General features: G+C 40.9%; 1 protein-coding gene across 1 annotated transcript in view; it reads left to right on the top strand.

Annotated features, from left to right (window-relative positions):
* The window catches only part of LOC125339958, a 114,517-nt gene that overhangs the window by 78,943 nt on the left and 11,799 nt on the right, over positions 1-23,775 (top strand). Inside the window, exons 8-10 of the mRNA XM_048331316.1 lie at positions 19,978-20,135; positions 21,739-21,781; positions 23,379-23,565. Coding sequence (XP_048187273.1) covers positions 19,978-20,135; positions 21,739-21,781; positions 23,379-23,565 — 388 coding nt within the window. The remainder of the gene's footprint in view (positions 1-19,977; positions 20,136-21,738; positions 21,782-23,378; positions 23,566-23,775) is intronic.

The raw sequence follows: 23,775 nt of genomic DNA, 5'->3' as shown, positions 1-23,775 counted from the left end.
GTAGCTTAAAAATGTTCCACTCTGTATTTTATTTTTATGTATAAAGGAAATCCAATCTTCAGGTCACATGAATTTCTTCCTCATTCTTCTGTATGCCCTTGTCCCCAAACACATTAGGTATATGACAAATATTAAAAAGACTAGTGAATATCTGAGAGTTAAGCATGTTACCTAGGATTATGAAACAGAGATGTATCTTCTAACATTGTTTTAAAGAGTGATTGAACTTTCTACAGGATATTTGGCAATTAATCTGTAAATTAGTACTGTAACTAGAATTTTCAAAAGTGTCTCTTTTTTTCCCCTATCATTCTCGAATCAACTCCATTTTAGCTGCTTGTCAAGATATTTACTACCCATAAAGTCAGCCAATCTAAATCTTTGGTGCAATATAGGTATAAATAATTCCCTTCCAATCTATCATGGTGTTGTAAGTTTGACTTGCGGTGTTCTTGTGAACGTGAGGTTGTGAGTAGTTCCTTCCCTGTGAAGTGGACATTGTTTGGAGGGGCTGGTACTGGGGAAGAGGACCAGGAAATGTCACTCTCACGCTAGGCTGGAATGGATTGGACAGTTTGAGCTTTATTCTGACTCATTGGAAGCTTTAATCAGACCTGGCACACTTATATTTACATTTTTAAAGATGTGTCTATTAAACATGGCAGCATAAATCACTGGCTGGGAAAGATAACTGGCAGAGAAGGCTGAGCTACATTCATTATTCAGTCTCTTGGTCGCTAGACAATGTGTAGCTTTCTGGAAGTGTTCCACTAGGAAAACAATACTATGAAGATGGAAAGCCATTTACTTTCACCCACCTGGAAGACTCCCCAGCTTCCTCCGTCATCTCCCAGTGTCCCAAATGAGCTGTTTCCCAAAAAGCATGTTTCAGCTCTAACAATTTTTTTCTCTTTCCTGACAGTTTTGGATGAATTACAAAATGTCACTGATGAGGAAACTTGTTTCAGTAAATGTGGGTTCAAACCACTTATGATAGGAAGAAGCAGTGTTGAAACACTGACACACTCTTGACCAAGGATACTTACTGCAAGTTTCTCACTCATGCTTCTTAATTTCACTTCTTCTTATAGAGAAATGAAAATACCGCTCTTTCTGACTAGCAGACTTAGGTCTATCACAGGTTAAGCATGTACTGGATGTGCAAGGCATCTAGAATATCTTATTTCATTTACTCTGCCAAAACAATAATATGAGATATCGACTCTACGTTTACTAAGACTGAGGAAGTTAACTATAGGAGCTATGAAGTGCGTTGATAAGTGACCAGTCCTGGGGATGGAATACAGGGCTTCTTTAACACTTACCTTGTGGCCCTCGGTTCTTTTTGCTTTTAGCTTGTTTTTCAGGTAGTATCTTGAGCTAACTTTTGCCTGGGATATCCCTGAGCTATGATCTTCCTACTTTTGACCCAAAGCTCGGATTTCAGGTGATTGGACACCATACCCAGCCAGGTGGTGGCCTCTTTGAATTTCCCAGTAATGTTTTTTCAGAGAATATGATGACATTTGGCTAAAGACTCAAAGTAAGCAGCAGTCTGAACAGCAATCCATCCAGAGAGAATCAGCACCTATAACACTTCCAACAGGAAAGAGTGGTGCTTAAAGGAAAGCGGCATCTAGTACAGCAGGAACATAGAGAGGAAAGAGAAGACTTATTTAAGAAATGACTGGAAAAGTGCACAAAATCTTGCAGGATACTGAGCGTGGAGTTTGCCTTACAAACAATGGGAAGCCACTGGCGGGTCATAAACTAAGAGTGGCACGATGCCTGTAGCAGGTGAACAACAATCCCCACTCCTGTAATCGTGTCCACAATTTACTGCTTAGAGCCTGTGAATATATTACCTTATGTAGCAAAAAGAATGGTGTACGTAAGATCAATTATTGGTGCTGAGATGAAGATGTTGTCCTAGATTATCCCAATGGATCCAATGACTTCTCCGATCCTTACAAGGAGATTGTAGGAATGTTGGAATCAGAGAAGGATGTGACAAGGGAGGCAGAAGATAAAGTGGTCAGGGCTATGAGCTGAGCACAGGAATCAAGCAGTCTCTAGATTGACATGTGGCATAAAAGTCGATTCGAGCCTCAACCCTAAAGAAGGAAGATTTCTCTACCAACACATTGATTCTAGGCTACTGACTACAGACTTCTAGCCTCAGAACTGTCAGAGAACTAAGTGTTGTTCTTTCCAGTCAGTGTCTCTGAGGCATATATGTTATAACAGCAATAGGGCACTGAGACAATGCCCATGGCCACTTTGAAGGAGTTGGGGGTGGAACTGAGAGCTAGGAAAGATGAAATTACAGTAATCCAAAATTGTCCTTTGTAAACATAACAGTAGAGACAGAGACGTGAGATGAGGAGACATACAGGAGTTGTATTTTGGAGGCGAGGCTGATTGGACTTGCCAGATTCCCTTAGCTCTTAAACCACTCTTTGTTTTGGCAGGAATTGGAACCCCTGGGTACTATTTGGCACGCAAGAGTCATCACTCTTAACAAGTGCTGCTTTACTAGGTGACTGGCTTGATAAATAATTACCAACTAGAAACACCCAGCCAACCGGAAACCCTAGCCTATGGTTCAGAATGAACCAGCAGAAAGTCAAACATTGTGGTAAAGCAAGGCCAGAGGTGCAGCTGATATAAAAGTAAATTCCTTCGGGATATGCTCTGGGGGCAACGCTAGGCTACACAGAATGTCTTCTTTCTATGAAATGACAATGGCATTCCTCATGGTAGAAAAGCGAGCAATATAATAACTTCCTTACTGGTGATCATCCATCTAACCTCTGTGATCACCATGTTCTACCGCCTCACTGTGCAGGCGGAACCTCACCTGATGGGCTGCAATCAAGCATTCCCACCTGCAACGTTTCAGGGGATGGCCTCAGACTCGTCTTTCCGCTGCAGCCCACCACAGCTGTCTGAAATGACAGCTGGCAGACAGAAGTGAAACCAATCTGTAAGAAAAGAGAAGAGCCTGCAGGAGAGCAGCGGGGCAGCCATACAACAGGTCTTTCTTTCCCAGAGAGACATCCTGTGGCCTCTCAGAACAAAGACTGTCAGCATTTCTAAAATCACAAGGGTTCCTCATCTTTCTCCACCCGTGCGGCCAGGCCACAAGACTCCCTGAAGACATGGATGATGAGCAAATGCCTCTTGGGGCCTTCCGCATGCTCTCATTTTTGCCAGTTTGAAGGGACGTTGTGTCTTGAGGTTGATGTCATGCACTTCACCCCCAAAACATTCACTCAACCTACTCATGCCCCCCCAAAAGAAATTCCTGGAGTCTCATCACAGAAGCTTCTCACCACAAGGCTTCTGCATGGTTGAGGGAGGAGAAAAGCTGTCTGCATTTCCAGCAAGAGCAACAGGGGTCCTTGTGGGAGCCATGAGGGTTGGGGTTTCCCAGTGAGAAGTTAAGCTGCAGAATGAGTTTCAGAGTATTCTTGTTCCCCTCCTGTGCCTGGGCTCCAGGCCTTGGAGTCTTGCACATAGCTGGTTTGTGTTCTCCTGCTTTGAGGTCCAGGTACAGCCCAGACTCCATCACAGAGCACAAGGTGCTGAACAGTGTGTGTGTGTGTGTGTGTGTGTGTGTGTGTGTGTGTGTGTGTGATGTAATGGTCCTGTGTGGCTCTCAAATCAACATTCGTATGTTGCCTTATCATGTTCACACCCTTTCTATTCCCCACATGATTTGTAGGCGATTTGTATCCACAACGAAAAACAAAGTACTTGGCTAAAAGACCAAGGGAGACACGCAGAGTTCATACAGAAGGTGTCCTCCCACCCCCCTCTCCTCACAACTCACCCTCACCCCTGATCTTGACGTGGGCAAATGTTTCATCCCACACGCCATCTGATTGCCTGAGGAGAATGACACAGTGCTGAGCAGAGGTCACCGGGGGAGGCAGGTGTGCGTGGATCCCACGCGCTCCCAAGCCCGTGGATCCCACATGCTCCCAAGGCAGTCCTTGCTGCGGACTCGATTGGTGCTGCAGGGCATGTGCTTCTTCCTCAGGCAATTAGTGTTGGTCTCTCTGGCTTAATGCTGTGTCTAGTTGTTCTGTAAGAGAAAGGAAATGCTTAGCCTCAGTGCCAATTGTTCATCCATTGTTATTGAAGAAGACCCATGGAAGCCAAATATATATGCATATATATATTCAATTATATAATATACAATATATATAAGATATATGTTAAAAGGCATATTAAATATATGTTATGATATATGACCAGGTATAAATGTATATAATTGAGGGGTGACTATACATTATATATTTATATGTATATTATATATGCATATTACATATATATATATAATTGAAGGGTGTACATGAATCATTCCTCACCCTCAAGAAGATAGCAGGAGAGAAAGGAGAGGATGAATGTGAGCAAAACATGCCACACCTGCTACAGTGATCAGGAGAGAAAGCGTTCTCTTTTTTCCAACAGCTGCACACACTAGCCATCATTTGAGGGACCAAGGACACAGAGGTGATAAACACAAAATATCTTCCTGCTTTTATAAGGAAGCCCGTCATTACACCAGTCAAACTTTATACCATTTTTTTTTGTTGCTTTTAAAAAGTGACAAATAGGGCTGGGGATATAGCCTAGTGGCAAGAGTGCCTGCCTCGGATACACGAGGCCCTAGGTTCGATTCCCCAGCACCACATATACAGAAAACGGCCAGAAGCGGCGCTGTGGCTCAAGTGGCGGAGTGGTAGCCTTGAGCAGGAAGAAGCCAGGGACAGTGCTCAGGCCCTGAGTCCAAGGCCCAGGACTGGCCAAAAAAAAAAAAAAAAAGTGACAAATACAATTATGGGCATGGGAACGGATGGGATGGAGGTTAACAGGAAACCTCTCCGAATAGGTGAACTGAATGACAAGACAGCTCTCTTTGTTCAAGTCCTAGCAAAACTGCAACCCAAGCAGAGGAAGCAAGTGTGAAGGGCAGGAGGTGTCCCGGCCTGGGAACTCCAGGAGATAAGGCAACTCCAAGAATGGCTACAAATGGCAGATGCAAAAGCACAGAACCGGGAAAAGGTGAATTACATTTAGTTAGAAGCAATAGTGCATTCAAATCGAAGTCTGGTGAAACCTGAAATTCACAAGCCAAGAAGGGCTCACTTACTTATGGAGATCCCCTAAGGGCAACTTCAGTAGAATGTGTTCCACAAGCAAGGAGGCCTGCAGTTGGGAGTCGTGGATAAGAATGTGCTGTAGGAAGATTTCCCTGGCATTAGTGGCAATGCTTCCATTTCTGACACACAAATATTCTTCTGAGCTTCCAGGGAGGTTTCATATTTCCTGATAAATATTTATCTTCGTGACTAAATTTCTGGTAACAGGTTGGGCTATAAAATGGTTCTAAATAGTCCTGACAATACAATCTTGGCGGCCCAGTGCAAATGGAAGGCGTGGGACTCTCATTCCATATGCAGGTTAAAAGTGTTTCCCATCTCCCGCCCACCACCTCGGTCTTCGCCTGTCATGCGCTTTGTATCTGTTATTTTATGATGTGATTCCTTGGCTAGGAGGTTGTCTGCTGGGCAAGGCACACCTTCGTGAGCACCCAGTGCCTTCTCTCTACCTAAAGCCTCTGCATCACAACCAGCCTCCTGCCAGAGATGGCAGACTTCCTGTCACTAGACGAGAGTCAGGAAGCCATCGGCCCAGACAGTCCCCGGAAGGCAGAGAGGAGACTGGGAAATTTGAAGCACACATCAACTGTGACTACAGTATGCCCCCATCACAATGCATCATTATTAAAACAAATTAAAAACACAATAATTAACATGTCATCAGGAAGATCATCGCATTCTGTTCGTGGAGCCTTGTACTGTGGCAACGGTTGGCACTCCTGACACCTGCCCATAGTTTATGTCATAGGACAACATCACTGTGTGTCACTATAGATAGTTTTCTGGGCTTCTCAACTCAGTGAGCTGCTACTGTACTTCAAAAACACAACTGCCATTATACCTGTGTAAAATGTCACCACTGGGGGACTGGACGAGGAGTGGACGTGATCTCCAGCCCTCCGTATCTTATATTAATTATACAATTATCTGCACAGAACAAAAGTTTGAAAGGAATTATATATGTGGCAATAGAGTAATGATCCCATACACAACATTTAGATTTTATTAGCTAGTGTGAGTAAATTAGACATGATATAAAGTACATGACAGAGTTCACGTAGGTGTATACAGATTCTACATCATTTATAGAAGAGACTTCATCATCCTCAGAGTTCAGTAGCCACAGAGAATTCTGAAACTGATCCCTGAAAGGATAGAGGAGGGATTTATTTATTATCTATCTATCTACTTATTTATTTATTCCAATAAACCTGAAACTATTTCAAAAAAAAATTTTAAATATGCTTCCAGGCATGTAATGCGCTTTGAAAGAAAGAAGGAAAGGAAAAGGAAAAAGAAAAGAGAAGGAAGTAAAGAGGAAGGGAGAAACAGAAGGAGTAGGGAAGGAAAGATTTGGAAGTTAAATTAATGCCTCTTATTGACACACGGCGGGAACTCAATTCTATACAACTTTGTCTGGAAATGTGAATGGCAGCCGAAATTAGAGAACTAACCAGCTTCTTTCAGACACATTTTCTTTTTAATCTTGTCCAAATCTACCAAATAATCATTTACCCATTTCTCAGCATGCAGAAGGAATGCACTGTCCTATACTTACTGGACTTATAATAAAATAATTGCATTTTATGCAAAATAATTCACACATACTGAGAGGATTCATGATTAACTTTGACAAAGAACAGCAGGTTCTTCAATTATTAGCTAAGGGAAAAATATCCAAGGCAATAGAATAAATGAATTTCTCATGTCCCACTTGTTTCAAAATATTTGTTGATTTTTATGCCTGAATTTTTATTTTATTTGTGGATACCTAACCTCATTACTTATGTTTTGCTTAGTGTTAAAATAACACATAAATAATACTGTTCTAAATTTTCATCGAAATCGAATACTCAGATTATAAAGGAGTATTGTTGGGAATGTGCAAAAGCAGCATGTATGAAGTAGCTTACACCACCCTGGAAACACAAAAGGCAGAAAATGAAAGGGAGCCATTTTTGTTGCTATTAAATTATATAATATTTTCAACCAATCATGGTCTCTCATCCTAAAAAGTATTGTCTCTTGTTGGGGGCTCGGGACCCCCTTCCCCCTATCTCCCAGGGGGATGCCTGATCCCTTGGAAGGAACAAAGTGTTCTTATGGATTACGCTAAGATGGGGAGAAATGCCGAGACCCCCCTCCCCGGTCCCCTCACGTGTCAGGAACGGCGGCAGAGAGAGACATCAGGGAGACGATTCGATGGTCCATAAGTCTCACCCATCCAGAGGGAGGGCAGAAGAATTTATTACGGTGACAAAGGCGGAAGGGGAGGGAATTGGGGTGACTAGCTGATTGGCTGAGCTGGACTGCCCATCAGGTGATATCATGAAACTTCCTCTATGGGCGGGGACTACAATCCCCCAAGGGCCAGGCCTCTGCCGTTAGACACGTGGCCGAGCTGAGAGGAGGGACCGCTTGCTTCTCTTCCGGTTGAGGCCGGAAGGTGGGAGGGGCTTCCTCCCACACTGCCCCAGGGCTAGGGGAAGGGCAGCATCTTGGGAGCTCCGTCGCCCTTCCCCCCTTAAGGCCAAACTAAATCCCCAACAGTCTCTCCACTACAAAGCCAGAGCAGGGTCTCTTGAGTGAAATAAAGGTATTAAAACGTTTTAAAAGAAAACACCACTTAGCTTTGAGGTTCAACAGGTTTTCTACTGAAAAGAAAATATGTCAGTATTTTCTGCTTCTGTACAAATGTAGAACAGGATCACAAATGAAATCAAGGCGTTATCCAAAGTCATGGTTTAGTCAGCCACTAGAATACCTTTCTTTCTAACCGCATCTTCATATGGTCTGGGGTCAAGTCTACTTTAGGCTTGGCCCTTGATCAGCATTCTGTCCTCTATAGCATTTCCCACAGGGCCCAGGTGTTTAGTGGGTCACTGAGGAGGCCAAAACCTATAGAAGTGGCCTTCATCCATGCCGGGAGAGGAAGAAATCACTGAAAACAGAATTAAGAGGACTTACTTTTATATTAACTAATGAATAGTATTATTTAAGAAAAACACACACCACAAGACCCACCCAAAACTTAGCCCATCAGAAACCTTGATACCAAGAGTATGGACCCCTTCAACGTTGTTGGCCTAATCAACCTGTGCTTATCAGATCATTTCCTCAGGACCCAGCACTTCTCTACCGTTTTGGGTGGGGTGGGGTGCGGGGGCGGCGGCGGTGGGAAGATTTAGTCCTTCTCAGATGGAGCGCATGTATACCTGAGTCTGTCAGACCTAGATGAAATAGTTTGTGTAGCAAGAGATTAAAAGCACTAGCCCTAGGTGGTGAAGACTGAAACCAATACCTAGCCTTACTTCTGATGCCCTAAGTGGAGCTGGGCAATTCAAGGAGTATCTCCAAGAGTTTTTTCTCCATTGTAACATGGTGATAATACCAACTGTGACTACAAGGACTGATGTGAATACATCTTCCCTTCACTTCAGGGTCATAGTCTGATGTGGTTATGTAACCGTTGGTTCATATCCTGGTTTTACTACCTACTGTGTTTTCTTGGTCAAATTATTTAACTGCACTTATATCCGTTTCCCTGTTTTTAAGATGTGTACTACAATGTGACCCTCTGAATAGATTTATAATTTTGCTAAAATAGTTGTAGTATTAAGGCATACCTTTCAGGACATAAAGAAGTACCAAAGAATTACTTGGCTTTGGTGCTAATCTTCACTAGAAACAAAGACAAAAAGAATTCAGAAATTATTGCTGTCTGAAAAATATTTCCTCGTTCCCAAATATTTGAGCCATTCAGAAAATTTCTTGAGATTTGAAAGAAAGACATTGGTTAGAAATGCCCAGTCAATTTCACATGGCATGTTGAAAATAATTACAACAATAATATAACACTTGTTTCTATAACATGGAGTTCATTTCACTTAGCATCATCTTATGTGTTCATAAGGGCATAGACATTGGGCTATTGTGATCTTCTTCTATGACTAGCCTAAACCTGTACTAAATAGTCCCTTTGAGGTAAACCATAGAGTCCATGTTTCTTTGGGTCTGGCTCACTTTACTTAGTATAATTTTTTCCAGGTCCTAACATTTCCTTACGAATGGGACAATGTCATTCTTTCTGATAGAGGCATAGAATTCCATTGTGTATATGTACCACATCTTCCTAATCCACTCCTCTACTGAGGGGCACTTAGGTTGGTTCCATATTTTAGCAATTACAAATTATAATTGCTGCGATGAACATAGCTGTGCTGGTGGCTTTAGTGTGTTCTTGCTTGTAATCTTTTGGGTAGATGCCCCAAAGTGGGGCTACTGGGTCATCGTGGAGCTCTATGTTTAGCCTTCTGAGGAACCTCCATACTGCTTTCCAGAATGGTTGAACAAGTTTACATTCCCACCAACAATGAAGTAGGGTTCTCTTTTGGCCACATACTCTCCAGCATTTGTTGTTGTTAGTTTTCCTGATAATGGGCATTCTTACTGGGGTGAGGTGGAATCTCAATCTTGTTTTGACTTGCATTTCTTTTATGGCCAGTGATGTAGAGCACTTCTTCATGTGTCTCTTGGCCATAGCACATGTTTTTTCTACCCACCTTTGTTTATTTACCTATCTTTTGATGAGAAGATGGCGTAACCTGAGCTTGCTGTCTTACTTAAAAACAATACACAAGTTTGCTAACCTTATTTGGTACCTCAAAGAAACAAGAAAATAAATTATGCAGTGATTGTTAGGGAAGCTCAGGGGCCCTACATAAAGTGTTTTATGGAGAAATTTCCACAAGAGGTAACTAAAATGATAAGAATTACTAAGGCCATATGTTTTAAATATTCTCTTCACAAAAAGTAATAGGTGAGGTAATATAAGTTAATATTTTGAATTACCCATTCTACAATTCATGTATATCTTAAATAATATATGAAAATATATATTATAGTTACTTGTTCAGTAACAATAATTTTTAAAAGGCATGTGAATAAAAAATGGGCAAGGGATTTGAGAAGACATTTCTGCAAAGAAGATGTACAAGTTGTCCAGAAGCATATGAGAAGATACACAGTGTCACTAATCATTATGGAGATGAAAATCAATACCACAAAGATGTAACTTCACACGTATTAGAATTACTGTTATAGGAAAAACTCTGAAAATGTTAGGAAGAATGAGGAAAAATTGGGATCTGATGGTTGGAATGGACAATGGTACAATTTCTATGAAATGAAGGATAACAGCTCTTTTTAAAATCTAGCACAAAATTACTATACAATAACAGTATGTATTTGACAAAAGGAAAACAGGGCCTTGGAAAGTTATTTGTACTCCCATATTCATAGTAGTATTGTTCACAATAGCCAAAAAATGGGACCAATCTGTGTTAATTAACAGAATTAACAAAAGGTTACATAAATATATATATGTGAATATTACTAGTTTTAAATAGTTATATATACACATGTATGAATATAGTGGAATATTATTAGTTTTAAGAAAAGAAGAGAATTTCAACACATTTTGCAACATAGATATTCCTGGACAGTGTAATGCTAAGTGAAATAAGCTAGTTACAACGGTGTAGATACTGCACCAGGAGCTTACACAATCAATTGTATGGAGATGGAAAGCAGAATGGTGTTGTTGGCCAAGAACTGGGGTGCAGGGACTGAGCCACGGTGAGTTATTTATGAGCACAGAGTTTTCACCTTCAGCACGTGACGAGGGTTCTCAAGGCAGATGAGAGAGGAATGACTGCCCTCAAAATGCCTTGAATGGTAAGTTCTCTAGAGCATGCATTTTTCTGCAAGTTTTAATTTACATTGTGTATTCTCTCCCTCAACTGGTCCCTTTCTTACACAAGCATTTCTGTGGATCTAGTAAAGGGATGGGGATCTACTAGATCCTTGATCTAGTAAAGGGGTGGGGGAGGGGGAGATCATTGAAGTGATCCTGAGTCGAATTCTTGCTCTACCCAAATCTGTCTTAACCACACAACATACATTCAAATGCTCTATCCCAGTTTTCTCATCTATAAAATATGTAGAACAATGTATATTATAAAAATCCTTATAAATAAGGTAATGTTAAACTAGCAGGTAACTGGCACTCAAGAAACAAATTATCCTTAGCATCATCATCCATCATATATCCTACTCAACAGCCATCTTGAAAAGAAGTGCATAGCACCTGGCCTGCTGTACAGTAAGGGTTCAATCTGAAAAAAAAAATTGCAAAGGAGATCCATACAAGGCACTGTAATTCAGCAACAGAGTCTGTGGGTAAAAGCAGCCTTTGTAAGAAAGGGGAAATTCATGATGAGCGTAGAGAAACTTGACCAGGTGACCTGGAAGGGATGTTAGGATGTGAATGAAGGAGAAAGGATGGCAACATGAATTCTAAGAGGATCTCCAGCTCAAGGAAGAAACTAGACTTGAGTGATCCTGAGAGAATGATACGTATTAATGAAATTTTATAGACATGGTAGGATGGTAGAAGGGGTTAGGTGACCCTCCCCCCCCCCAAAAAAAAGCTTTGATTTTGGATATTTTCTCCAAGAGCTTTTCAGTCTAGGTCTGTTCAGAAGACAGAATAACAGCAAGGGTGTCTAGGGTAGCTCAGTGGCAGAGCCCTTGTCCAGCATCCACAGGTTCCAGATTCTCTATGCAATACCACAAGAAAACAACTAACGCAATGATTAGTGTGTCTGAACTAACTGTGAGTGTGCATATGAGTGTGTGTGCATGCATGCGCAGAAACAGAGGGAGACATTTTAAGGGATTGTTTTAGGCTTTGATGAGTCAAACAAGTCTAAATTCTTCCAGCAGGAAATCTAGAAACTCAAGGAAGAGGTGACACTGCAGCTTAAGGCTGCGTTTCTAGAGGGAGTCTGCAGGCAGAATTTCTTCTTCTAGAGGACCTCACTTATTTCTTTGAAGGCCTTTAACTGACTAGGTGAAATCCATCCAAATGGGGGAGGCCAATCTGTGTCCTCCGCATCTACTTACTTAAATATTAATCATGTCTTGAAAAAAAAACACTGCCTCTGCAACATTTAGAGTAATTTTGAGCTACTACTAGGTGCCCAGTGGGCACAGAAAATGAACCATCACACAAAATAATTTAAGCAGAGGAAATTTAATACAATTGCTAACCAATGATAAGACAGCAATTATAAAGGTAAAAAGAGAACTCCAAGAGATACCTCAAGGCAGAAAATGAGTATCCAAGAAAGAGCAAATTTGGAACTGGGATGCAGACCTCTTTGGGGAAGTCTGGATTACCTTTCTGGACATAAGCATGAGATAGAAAGGGCTTTGGGCAAACGTACTATGAGAGAGATTACATAGAAATATGATGAGGATGTGGAAAAAGAGAACCACATTTTTTCCCCTCCAGGGTATACCATAATTTACAAAACCAAAACAGTGGTAAAATCAGAATAGAGAGTTGAAAAAAGAAACTGTTTTTCCTCTTCTGAGATAGTGATTAAACCATCAGAGGTAGCCGGCTGCATTCGAAAAACTTCCTCTCAGCAGAACCAGGTCACTTAGTGCATTGTAAGGGACAACTCCAAGGAACTAAGAACATCACCAGGAAAGGGACCTGACATTGCTGAAACTAAGTACCTTGTAACTCAATGGGCAGAGCCCTTGCACATTGTATATAACAAACTGGTTCAATCAGTCCCAACAACAAGGAAATTTAGAAAACAAGGAGGAAGTGAGAAAGGCCTCACTAGGATATTAAAGACTGAAGGCCAGTTATAACTGGAGTGCCCAGGACAAAGTCTGACACACAATAGAAACCCCCTCAGTAAGCCGGGAGGGTGGAGAAATGCACTAGATAAAGCTCAGTCCAGGTATGGGGGAGACAGGGCTTCCAGGAGATGGGAAAGACATCCTAGACTCTCAGCAGTAACCACTAAAGAAGGGAGATGCCAAAGTAAAGGCCTGGTGCCATAGGAAAACCCTCCCTCAGGTGCTGAATTCTCCACATTTTCTAAGTGTTGGGGAGAGCTCTGCCATTTGGATGACAGAAATGCAGGTCTAGGAATGGGCCAGTCAGATCTTTCCATCTCCCTCCCAAGACAGAAGAGCTACGTCGCCCGGCCTCTGTTGTCTCTCCTGTCCCTCCGTCCCACTCTGACCTCAGTCTGTCTGGCCATAGCACAGTTTCCCTCTCAATCTAACCATGACTGGCTCTGGAGCAGGATATTTCCTAACACAGCTCGTCTGGCTCTTAGTAAGATTGTGCTGATGCTTAATTTACACTAACCTGATAAAGAAAGAAACAGCATTCTCAGAAAAGCTGTTATGTGACCTATATGGGTTCATCTGTTTTCAGGAAGGGGGATGTTACCTTTCTTTATTTTACAAGTGAAGGCACTGAAAGTCAGAAATTAAGCTTGTTCACACAGTCTTTAATTCTTAGAGGGAAAAAACACCCATAGCTATAATGAACTTACTTTAAATAGTTACCCTACTACTTATATTAAAAATTCTTGGTTAATTGCTTTCCTAGATTCTCACTCTTCACTTTCATCAGATTCTCTGTAAAAATAGAAGCCAAGATTTAAATATCACTTATAAAGTGTTAGGCAGTGTTCTGAACGCTTTACGTAATCCTTATAGCAACACCACTCTACAAGAAGAAAACTGAGTCCTAGAAATAAGATTCAAATTCCAGCAGCCTAGCTCTGCCTATGGGAAAATAGCAAAATACCCGCCTCTTCCTCAGTTTCACATCTGGGGCTTCAGTGCTTCATTTCCCCACGGCCAGCTGGGTTCCAAAAATATTAAATGGAAAAATCTCAAAAGTGATTTACAGGTTTTAGGTTATGCCCTTCTGAGTGATGGCAGGAAATCTCAAAGCTTCCAGCTTTATCCCAGTCAGATAGTGAATGACTCCTTCGTGTGGCATATCCATTCTGTATTTGCCACCTACTCATTAGTCACTTGGTTATCAGACTGATTTTCACGGTATCACAGCACTTGCATTTATTTTTTTATATTGTTGCTAATATGGCCATAAAGTATAAGGTGCGTGATGCAAAGGACACTCTGGGACACAAAGCGTGGATTAGCTCTAATACTGTGTGAACAATGAAGGCATAAAGAACCATGGTCGGTACAAGGTTCACTACTATCTGCCTCAGACATTCACTGGGCTCCTTCAAAGATGTCCTCTGAATATAAGAGAACAATTGTTCCTAATTTCAGAGAGAAATCTCCCAGGGCCAGACTCAAAGAGCTTAAAGATGCAGAACATCATGAGAGTCAACAAGGTCATGATTGTGTTTCAGTCCCACTACTTCACAGTCTTTCTGTTTTGATAAAAGTGCCAGGAGGTAGTAGTTATCCTCTAAGGGGTAGTTTGGGAGCCAAGAAAAATGGTAACAAATGAAGCATGTGACGGGGACCAGAAAATGTTCTTCAAAGCTGTAGATCTCAGGCAGCCCAAGCTTTCGTTCCACTGGCAGCCCCTTCCCTTGGCTCACATTCCACTGGCAGTCTGTCTGCCTGGGAACAGCACCCTGGTTGGTCCAGTGTAGACAAACTCCTTTAGTGGTAAGAGCTGCCAGTGTTTTCTGGAGCCCAGAGTCTCTTGGTGCCAGGAAACAATGTGGTTCAGCCAGCATGTGTTTATCACTTCTGAAAAATGATTTCCCACACCAGGCAAACTGAAAATGTACACACGATATTCCCAATTTGCAGCCAGTTACCTCTGTTGATGCCACAACTTCAACCATGCATCTTTATAAACAGCCATACCATATTTACATATGGAATATTTTATTTATGTTCTTCTATTCCAATGAGAACTTCATTGCAACTCTGTGGGCAATAAATTTGTCTCCATCTTAAGTTTTCTTTGATTACAAGGGGGAGAAAAAAGAGAAATGTCAAACTGATGGAGCCTTGACAAGGAATCCAGTATTGCCCATCAACAAGAATGTGATTTTCATGTTCATTTTATTTTTTATTCCCTGTTTATTTCCATCCTTTCTTGCCTTCCTAGAGGGGAGATAAAGAAAGCATGTATGAGAAAACAAACAAATAAAGGCATACATGCATACATAAATAATCTTAAGTAAGTGGTGCATTGAGAGGCTTGTAAAGACCGAATTTCTGTTTACTCACAGGACAGATAGCAAAGGTCACTCCTGTGAAAGTGTTCTTGCTTCTTTCCTTCCTTCTTAGCTATGCAAGTTTCCTTCTTTCCTGTTCCTATCATCTGTGACATGGACCAAGGCCGTTGACTGGAGGGAAGGATGGGCTGCAACTGCCCATGTTAAATAGTTCCTGGCCCATTAATAAGGCTATATGGTACATGTATTCATCTATTTCACTTCAACTTTATTAAAAGAAAAAAAGTCTCTCTAGTTCTGTATTTCATGTTCCCTTTATGTGGTGTTTTGCTTTAGGACATGCTTTTTTCTTCCTTCAAAGTTATCTGGGCTCCGTGTTTTCCACTAAGAATTATCTCTTTCTTTCTGGACTCCTGAGTGTGTAGATTTTCACAGGTACATCTCCAGATAAAATAAAATTTATTGCTATAGTTTTCCAGGCTCTCCCCTTTTCTTAGACGAGGAAGCGAGCACCACATACAAAAAGTTTCAGCATGTGCAAGGAAATATTTGGACTGGAGCAAATAGTTGAAAAGTATCTGTAGGTAATTTATTTTAGTGATGAGAAAGTTGCAGAAATACACAAATGTCTTTGTCTCTGTCTTTCTCTGTGGAAATAATTTATTTTAGAATTTATTCATTCCGAGTTGAGGTTTTATCATTGTTTTTGCTTAATATTCCTTTTTCTGAGTAGTGTGGCCTTTGGAAATACTTCTGTAGGAATAATGTTTCCAATCTGATAGACAGTATCAACATTATCCAAGACTATCTGGCACAAGTAGCTGAAATTTCTTTATTCTCAATCTACAGCTTGTGGACATCACTGAACAATTCCTTGTTATATCTCTTCGGCATCCCTGCTATTTTAATCAGTCCTGCACACAGGAAGCAGCTGAACCTATGAATTAGTTCAGAATAGAAAATGCAGCTAGAGATTTTTTGTGTGTGCCTTAGAAAGGAAACTATAAAGTTGGTGGGAAACCAGTATTCATTGTTCTCAGCACTGACATAGAGGGATTTTTTGGCAGAACTGTATAGAGGGAACCAAACAGAAGCAATTTAAAGATTATTGCCAAACTAAGAGATTGAGTTTTGCTTAAGGCAGTCGTTAAAAAAAAAAAACAGTGCATGGCAATGAAATAGAATTTCTAGTCATCCTTTATCTCCAGAAAACATGTGGGACTGTAGTGAGTACATTATTAGGAGTCGGATAAATGAAGACTCTTTTCCTCCCTCTGGATTTCAGAAAGGGAGTTTGGAAGTGACTGGGCTAGTGAGCCTCAGAAACAGTCATGTGAGCAAGCACAGATGTGAGAAGGTCCACACCTGCTGCTTGGGCTCTCTGACCAAGGCTTTGGGCAGCTGTTCCCAGGGCCACAGCCGACTCCCTAGCAAAGACAATGAAGCAGTAGCTGAGATGAATGAAAAAGGAATCTGGGCCATGTTGAAAACCCAAAATCCAGGGGCTGGGAATATATATGGCATAGTGGCAAGAGTGCTTGCCTCGTATAGATGAAGCCCTGGGTTCGATTCCTCAGCACCACATATATAGAAAACGGCCAGAAGTGGCGCTGTGGCTCAAGTGGCAGAGTGCTAGCCTTGAGCAAAAAGAAGCCAGGGACAGTGCTCAGGCCCTGAGTCCAAGGCCCAGGACTGGCCAAAAAAAAAAAAGAAACCAAAAATCCAGATACCATTTGTTCTCACATACACATAACTTAAGCAGAGAGGAAAGAGCCTTGTAAGTGAATTCAGATACAATTCTTGATTGTATGGCAGAAGTCATGTGAGTAAACACCTTTGGATTCTGTTGAAACACATGAAGTAATATTCAACATCTCTGGCCATAAAGGAAATGCAAATTAAAACAACACTGAGATTCCACTTTTCCTCAGTTAGAGTGGCCATTACCAAGACTATTAGCAATAACAAATGCTGGCATTTATGTGGCCGAAAGGGGACTCTTACACTTTTGGTAGGAATGTAAGCTTGCTCCACCACTTTGGAAAGCAATTTGGAGGTTCCTCGAAAGACTACACAGAATGCTCCCCTATGATCCAGGAATTCCATTCCTGGGAATTTATCCAACAGAGAACAAACAAGGCTACACTAAAGCTACCAGCCCAACCATATTCAGTGCAGTGTTATTTACCATAGCCAAGATATGGAATCAAATCAGATGCCCCCAACAGAAAAATGGATCAAGAAAATGTAGTATATATACACAGTAGAATTCTACTCATCCATCGGGAAAAAAAATGAGACTTTACCATTCATGAGGAAATAGGAAAACTTGAAAATCTTATATTAAGCCATATCAAGAGAAATATAGGTGGTATGATTTCCCTCATTTGTGGAAGCAAAAATGTGCCTATAAATCTATAAGTAAACACATCCGGTGGTAAGTAAGGAGCTACAAATGAATTAACTGAAGTGTACTAGACTATGGAGAGTGCAAATAGCATAATTATTTAAAAAGACTAAGTCAAAGCCAAACAAAGAAAGTAACAGGAAATGAATACTTGCAAGAGGGGAGGGTGGAACCAAAAGGAGAGAGGTAGAAGAATGAAGGGGATGGGTGGAGAATGCAGGCAAGAATTCACTGACTATGCCACAAAATTGATAAGTCTAAAGGAAGAGGTGGCCGGAGGGATGGTGGTGAAGAGGTTGAAGTGTTGACACAGGTCAAGATAGCTGGCACACACAAATTGCTTCGTTAACATGCAAAAGATTAAATATACAATCTAAAATAGAGATAATGAAGGGGAGGACTGATTTGGGAGGGGAGGGTGAGACAGTTGAAAGAGCTGACATTGATCAAGATGCACTGTATTCATAAACTACTTTTGTGAATGACAACTCCTTTCTACAACTACTTAAAGACGATGTGTGCGTGTGTGTGTGTTTATTAAAGGAATGTGGGCGAATACTCGCAGTCATACAATGAGCTAACAGCACTGATACTGAGACCAACATATCTTACCTTTGTAATAGGTCTACATATTACATTATTTGCACATAGCAAATAAGCACATGTGTCATAGCAACAGCATAAAATCTCCATCTTTATTTACTGTGCTATTTTTTAAAAATCATTTTAAAAGGTGATGGAAAACTATATAAATAATTAGTCCCTCTGTGTAGGTAGGCAATGTCTTTTATTTTTATAAAAGCAATTAAAAATATATTCTGGGGCTGGGGATATGGCCTAGTGGCTAGAGTGCTTGCCTCGTATACATGGGGCCCTGGGTTCGATTCCCCAGCACCACATATACAGAAAATGGCTAGAAGTGGAGCTATGGCTCAAGTGGCAGAGTGCTAGCCTTGAGCAAGAAGATGCCAGGGACAATGCTCAGGCCCTGAGTCCAAGCCCCAGGACTGGCCAAAATATATATATATATAATTCTGATTATCTTATTATCAGCTCTACATGATTATAAGATGCAATATCTCACTGACATTCATTAAAACAGATAAAATTCCAAATCCCGGTGTTAATTCCAGGAGAGCAAAAGGTATCTGGAGATACTCTGTCTCCCGAATGTTGAATACCACAGCTACCAACTGCTGATGTCAAAAGCCAGCAGTCACACAAATTCCAGTGACTCAATAACCCAGACATTTACAGATGTGCTGTGGAAGACAGAAGATCAGGCTTAAGTTCTCTCTATTCCTCTCTGTGTATACATTTCTTTGAACTCCATTGTCTTCTTCCAGAAGATGGGACATTACTTACCTCATAATGTAATTATAAAGATTACAACAAATAGAGTCCTTGAAAATACCACAAAACTATGAGATAGTGAAGGGTATCTTCCTCTCTGTTCATAAGGTATCTTTTGCCTTGTTTCTAAATATATGCACACATAAACCTATGTATATCATAGTTTACATCCGTGCCTTGAAGAAGTTTGTTACCTAAAATTAAGAACCTCTAAGCTAGAGACTTATCTCTCAATGAAATACATATGTACAAATGCACACAATATGTGACCTCAGGCAAACCATTGAATTCAACAGTGTCAAAAACAAAGATTTTAAATTCCAATGTCAAAAAGAGCCTTGTTATACAATAAGAGATTTTTAGGTGCCTTTTTATATGCATAGTACAAAGATTATTTTATCTCTTTTCACTTATCATGTGATTTCTCAGAAAAGTTTTCATACAGTAAATAGCTGATAAAAGTTCACCCAAGCCAATTCACTAAAGAATGCACTGAAATAGTTAATAAGCATATAACACGTTTGACAAGAAATGTACTCACTACCTTAACATATGTAACTGTAAATACTCTGTACGTAATCTTGACAAATTTTTTTTTTTTTTTTTTTTGGCCAGTCCTGGGGCTTGGACTCAGGGCTTGAGCACTGTCCCTGGCTTCTTTTTACTCAAGGCTAGCACTCTGCCACTTGAGCCACAGCGCCACTTCTGGCCATTTTCTGCATATGTGGTGCTGGGGAATCGAACCCAGGGCCTCATGTATATGAGGCAGGACTCTTGCCACTAGGCCATATCCCCAGCCCACAATAAAATTTAAAAAAATAAATTTAAAAAGTGAAAAAATGAAATGACCCCCAAAATCGTTTTTTTAGCTTTATTTTCATTTAAAACCAAATCAATATCAATTTAAAACAATAATTGTACTTTTTCCTCTCCGATTTTTTTTCTTTTATCTGTTTAGTTTTGGTGAAATACTGAACAACTTCCTTATCAATTACAGGATGAAGGAAAATGGCCACCTTTGGAGGTAATAAAATTAGAAGGAGCAGAAGTTGGCATTGATAGCAGCTTGGGAAAACCTTTTGTCTTTAACTGTGTTCCTCAGTCTGGAAGTAGAATGTTTTGCCTCTGTGCAACCTCAAACCAAGAAATGAAAAGGTAATTCATACATCTTTTTCCTTGCCTGTTTTGCTTTCAGTAGGGGGATGCTTGTCGATAGCAACTACAATAGATTCTTTAAATTAGAAGTAGGAAGTAGTGCAACAAATCTGTAGCATAAGACAATGAATTAATTGTCTTTCCTTCATTTACAAGAAATTTGAGTGTTTATTATAATTTCAGGGTTTTTTTCCCCAGAAAGATATTCCAGTACATATTCTGTTTGCTCTATGACTTTCTATCTTTATCATTTCTTTTTCAAAGTTCAGACTGCTACAGTTCACATCTGGCATTCCTCAACATTGCTACACACACACACACACACACACACACACACACACACACACACACACACACTGTAACCTAGGTGAGGGATTAATCCAGTTGTTTTGTGAGCATATAACCCAAATGAAGGGGAAAAATATGCTATAATCTCTGATCACTAGCCTCCACAATCTGTCCTGAGTAATTTCCTAAGGAAACAGCATCCTGACCAATTCAGTGAATCAATTGAAAACTACAGTTAAAGAACTGCTAAGTTGCAACAGGGAGCAGAACTGAATGAAAGATAGAGGGTTGGTGACAGAAAGGTAGTTTCAATGACATATCTCTTCAAAAGAGTTTGATGTTAGTTCCAATAAAGTCCTAGACATGAAATCTCATAGACAATGCAGTATTGCATTTGAGGAATACATTTACAAATAAATATTATTTTATTAATTGATACACAAGGAAATAGGATTACAAAATATTTGTGAGGTAACTCTATGTATTATTTGTATGACAAAGAGATAGTCCTTGCTATTGAAATAAAACCTTTCTGAACTAAGGAGGTAATTCCATAATTTAGAAGGAAATAAAAGTTGAAACATGCTTCAGGAGAAGACGAAGTGGTACAGGAATTGAGAGGAGAGAGAGGGTTTCATGGTGTGAGAATGAAGGCATTATTTATGGCAGGTAGAGTGTAGGTTTGGATAGACAAACAAAAGAAGAAATTGAACATAGGATGGCATGGGAAGCCAATCAAGCTTCAGAGAGGGCAAAAGGGTTTTCTTAGAAGTCAGAGAGTTTAAAAGAAACCTTTGAAAGATGGACAGGATGGGGCAAAGTGATTATGCTGGAGCCTAGGTAAGGAACAAGAGTGGGAAAATGCTGCCCTCAAGAAGAAACACTTAACATGAACTAAAGATGGCCACGGTCCAAGGAACACTTGGGAAAAGTGATTACATAATAGTCTTTCCATAAGTTAATAGCCACTTCTTTAGAGTTCATTGTTATCAGCTCTGATAGTGCTAATAAATTACATACATCAGTAAAATGGTGAATGAATTTTCTTTCAGGCACTAATTAAACGATGAATGACAAGGATAAGAAAATCATATTTTAGATATTCCTGAGGGGTGAGGTTTTGCCACACAGCCTCAATTTAGAAAGAACATGTTACCTTCACCCACGAACTAAAGAGAAACACAATACTATCCGAACCTCATTTGCCCACTCAGAATGCTCTGTCTGAAGGATGGGTTTAGCTGGACCAAGCCCCTCGAAGTGACACCTTAGCCAATGGGTAACAGAGTCCTCCTCTCATCCCACTGTCTTGCAGGTGGCTGGAGGCAATGGACAAAGCAGCCCATCCTATCCGCGAGGTAAGCCCTCTTGGATGATTTTTCTGCCTTCATTTTGGTCAGGTGCCATTCAGTCCACTCGGGGACATTTTAGATCCCTTCTAGAAGCTGAAAAAAAGGATTTTAAGTCAACAGGGGTTTTTCTCAGATCCTGACAGGAAAGTTTCTTTCCTGTGGTTCCCTTTTATTTTTTTATTGTCTGGGGTTTGCACGCCATCACTCCCAGAAAGACTCCATAAGGTGTCACAACGGGGCGTGGAGATTCAGCTATACACAGAGCCGTCCAGCTCCCAAAGAGGATACCAGTAATGCTGGGCTTTAGTCCCGTACATAAGATCTGCATAAGATCTCAGCTATCCTGGGCTGGCTGTTGATCAAGCATTATTTTTTTTATTTTTTTTTTAGAAAATGTGCCTTCCGTACTCGTGTGCACGTCTTTATGTTCCTATGCTTGTTGTATGGAAACATTCTCACAAATGGGATGCCTTGCAAATGATATCTTGGTACAAAATTTAGATTGCATACATCAGGGGAAATTCACATTGCTTGAGCATGGAATGCACCTTGCCTTGCAACTGCCCTTTCAGAACCATCTCAAGCATCCCCATACAACAATCAGTAGGACTTGTTTCACTTTTCCTAGAGCGGAACTCAGTGCGCTCCTCCATCTCTCCCATGCATCAGCCAAACGAGCCTGCATATTCTGAAGACATATCTATTCAAAAAATGCTCTCAGAATATTTGCAACAGAGGTGACGAAAGAACACCAAATTCCCAGCAGGCTTCTACTTCACAGAAAAACAAACAAACAAACAAAAAAACAGCAGCAGGCTCTACATTCTGGAAACTTTTTGCACTACCTTATTAAGATGAAAAGGCAAAAAAAATAAAATAAAACTAAAGGAAGAGTAACTGGCCAGCACAAGCACAAGTAGGGTGCTCTGATGAAGAGCTAAAGCCCCGTGTCCTCAGCCTCAGGTCAGAGAGTTCTCAGAAAAAGCCCCTCTCCCAGGCTTGTGGATGGAGGGCTGCCCTCCAGGGTAGAGGATCTCCATTTATCTTCAGTCTTCCACATCACTGACCATGAGAGCCTAAGGCTTGAGCTGGTCTGCTGCATTGAACTTATTCCTTTGCCCAAGTGGGAGTTCTGTTAAAGAAAAGCAGGAACCAGGGGCTGCTATTAGTCACGGTGGACATACCAAGAACAGGCTGAGGAGGTCAATCTCTCCCGTGAATGAAGGAGCATTTCAGGCCAGCATTTCTATAAATGAGGGCATTAAAAATAGTCTTTGCTGAGAAGCCTATTTCCATTTCATTTCTATACCTCATATCCTTTCTTGCTCTGATGTTCTTTTGATTTTTTTTTCAGAGTCTAATAGAAGCCAAAATGAAGGGAGGTAGCTAGACTTCAAAAGGGATGAGGGTTTTGTGTGGATGATGGATACATTGGAGTTTTCTGGCTACTCAGTCACAACCGAGCCATAAATTATCTTAGCAATAAAACCATCATGGCAATGACCTCCCGAAAGTCAAGCAGTGCGAGTGCCACGGGCCCTGGGAGTTGAGGCCTTTGGTTGGAGATGATCACTCGAGTGATGCCTTTGTGCTCTACCTGCAGAGCCACGTCTGGGAAGACGTTACTGCTCACAACAGCAACCTCCCCCCCTTGGCTATCAAAAATCCAGAGTGTCTGGGCCTTCTGCACCGACTGGACAGAAGCACAGACACGTGGGTCCAACACTACTGCATTGTCAAGGACGGCTGCTTGTACTTCTACGCCAGCATCCGCGCCACCCAGGCCTCAGGTAAGGAAAGCTTTTGCTGGAAATCACAGAAAGGGTACCACCCAATTAGGAATGCCCTTTTGGCTTGACGGAGCCATAGTCAGGAACTGTGGGGTGTGTTTTTCCTAAATTAGCTCCATCAGTTCTCCAAAGAAAAGATACTGTTAATGCTCACGTCTTATAAATTAAAAATGAAGACATTTTATTTTTTTAAATTTCTAGGCAGCAAAA

The sequence above is a fragment of the Perognathus longimembris genome, chromosome 22 (genome assembly GCF_023159225.1).
Source record: "Perognathus longimembris pacificus isolate PPM17 chromosome 22, ASM2315922v1, whole genome shotgun sequence".
NCBI lineage: Eukaryota > Metazoa > Chordata > Mammalia > Rodentia > Heteromyidae > Perognathus > Perognathus longimembris.
This window is presented reverse-complemented; position numbering and strand designations above follow the sequence as displayed.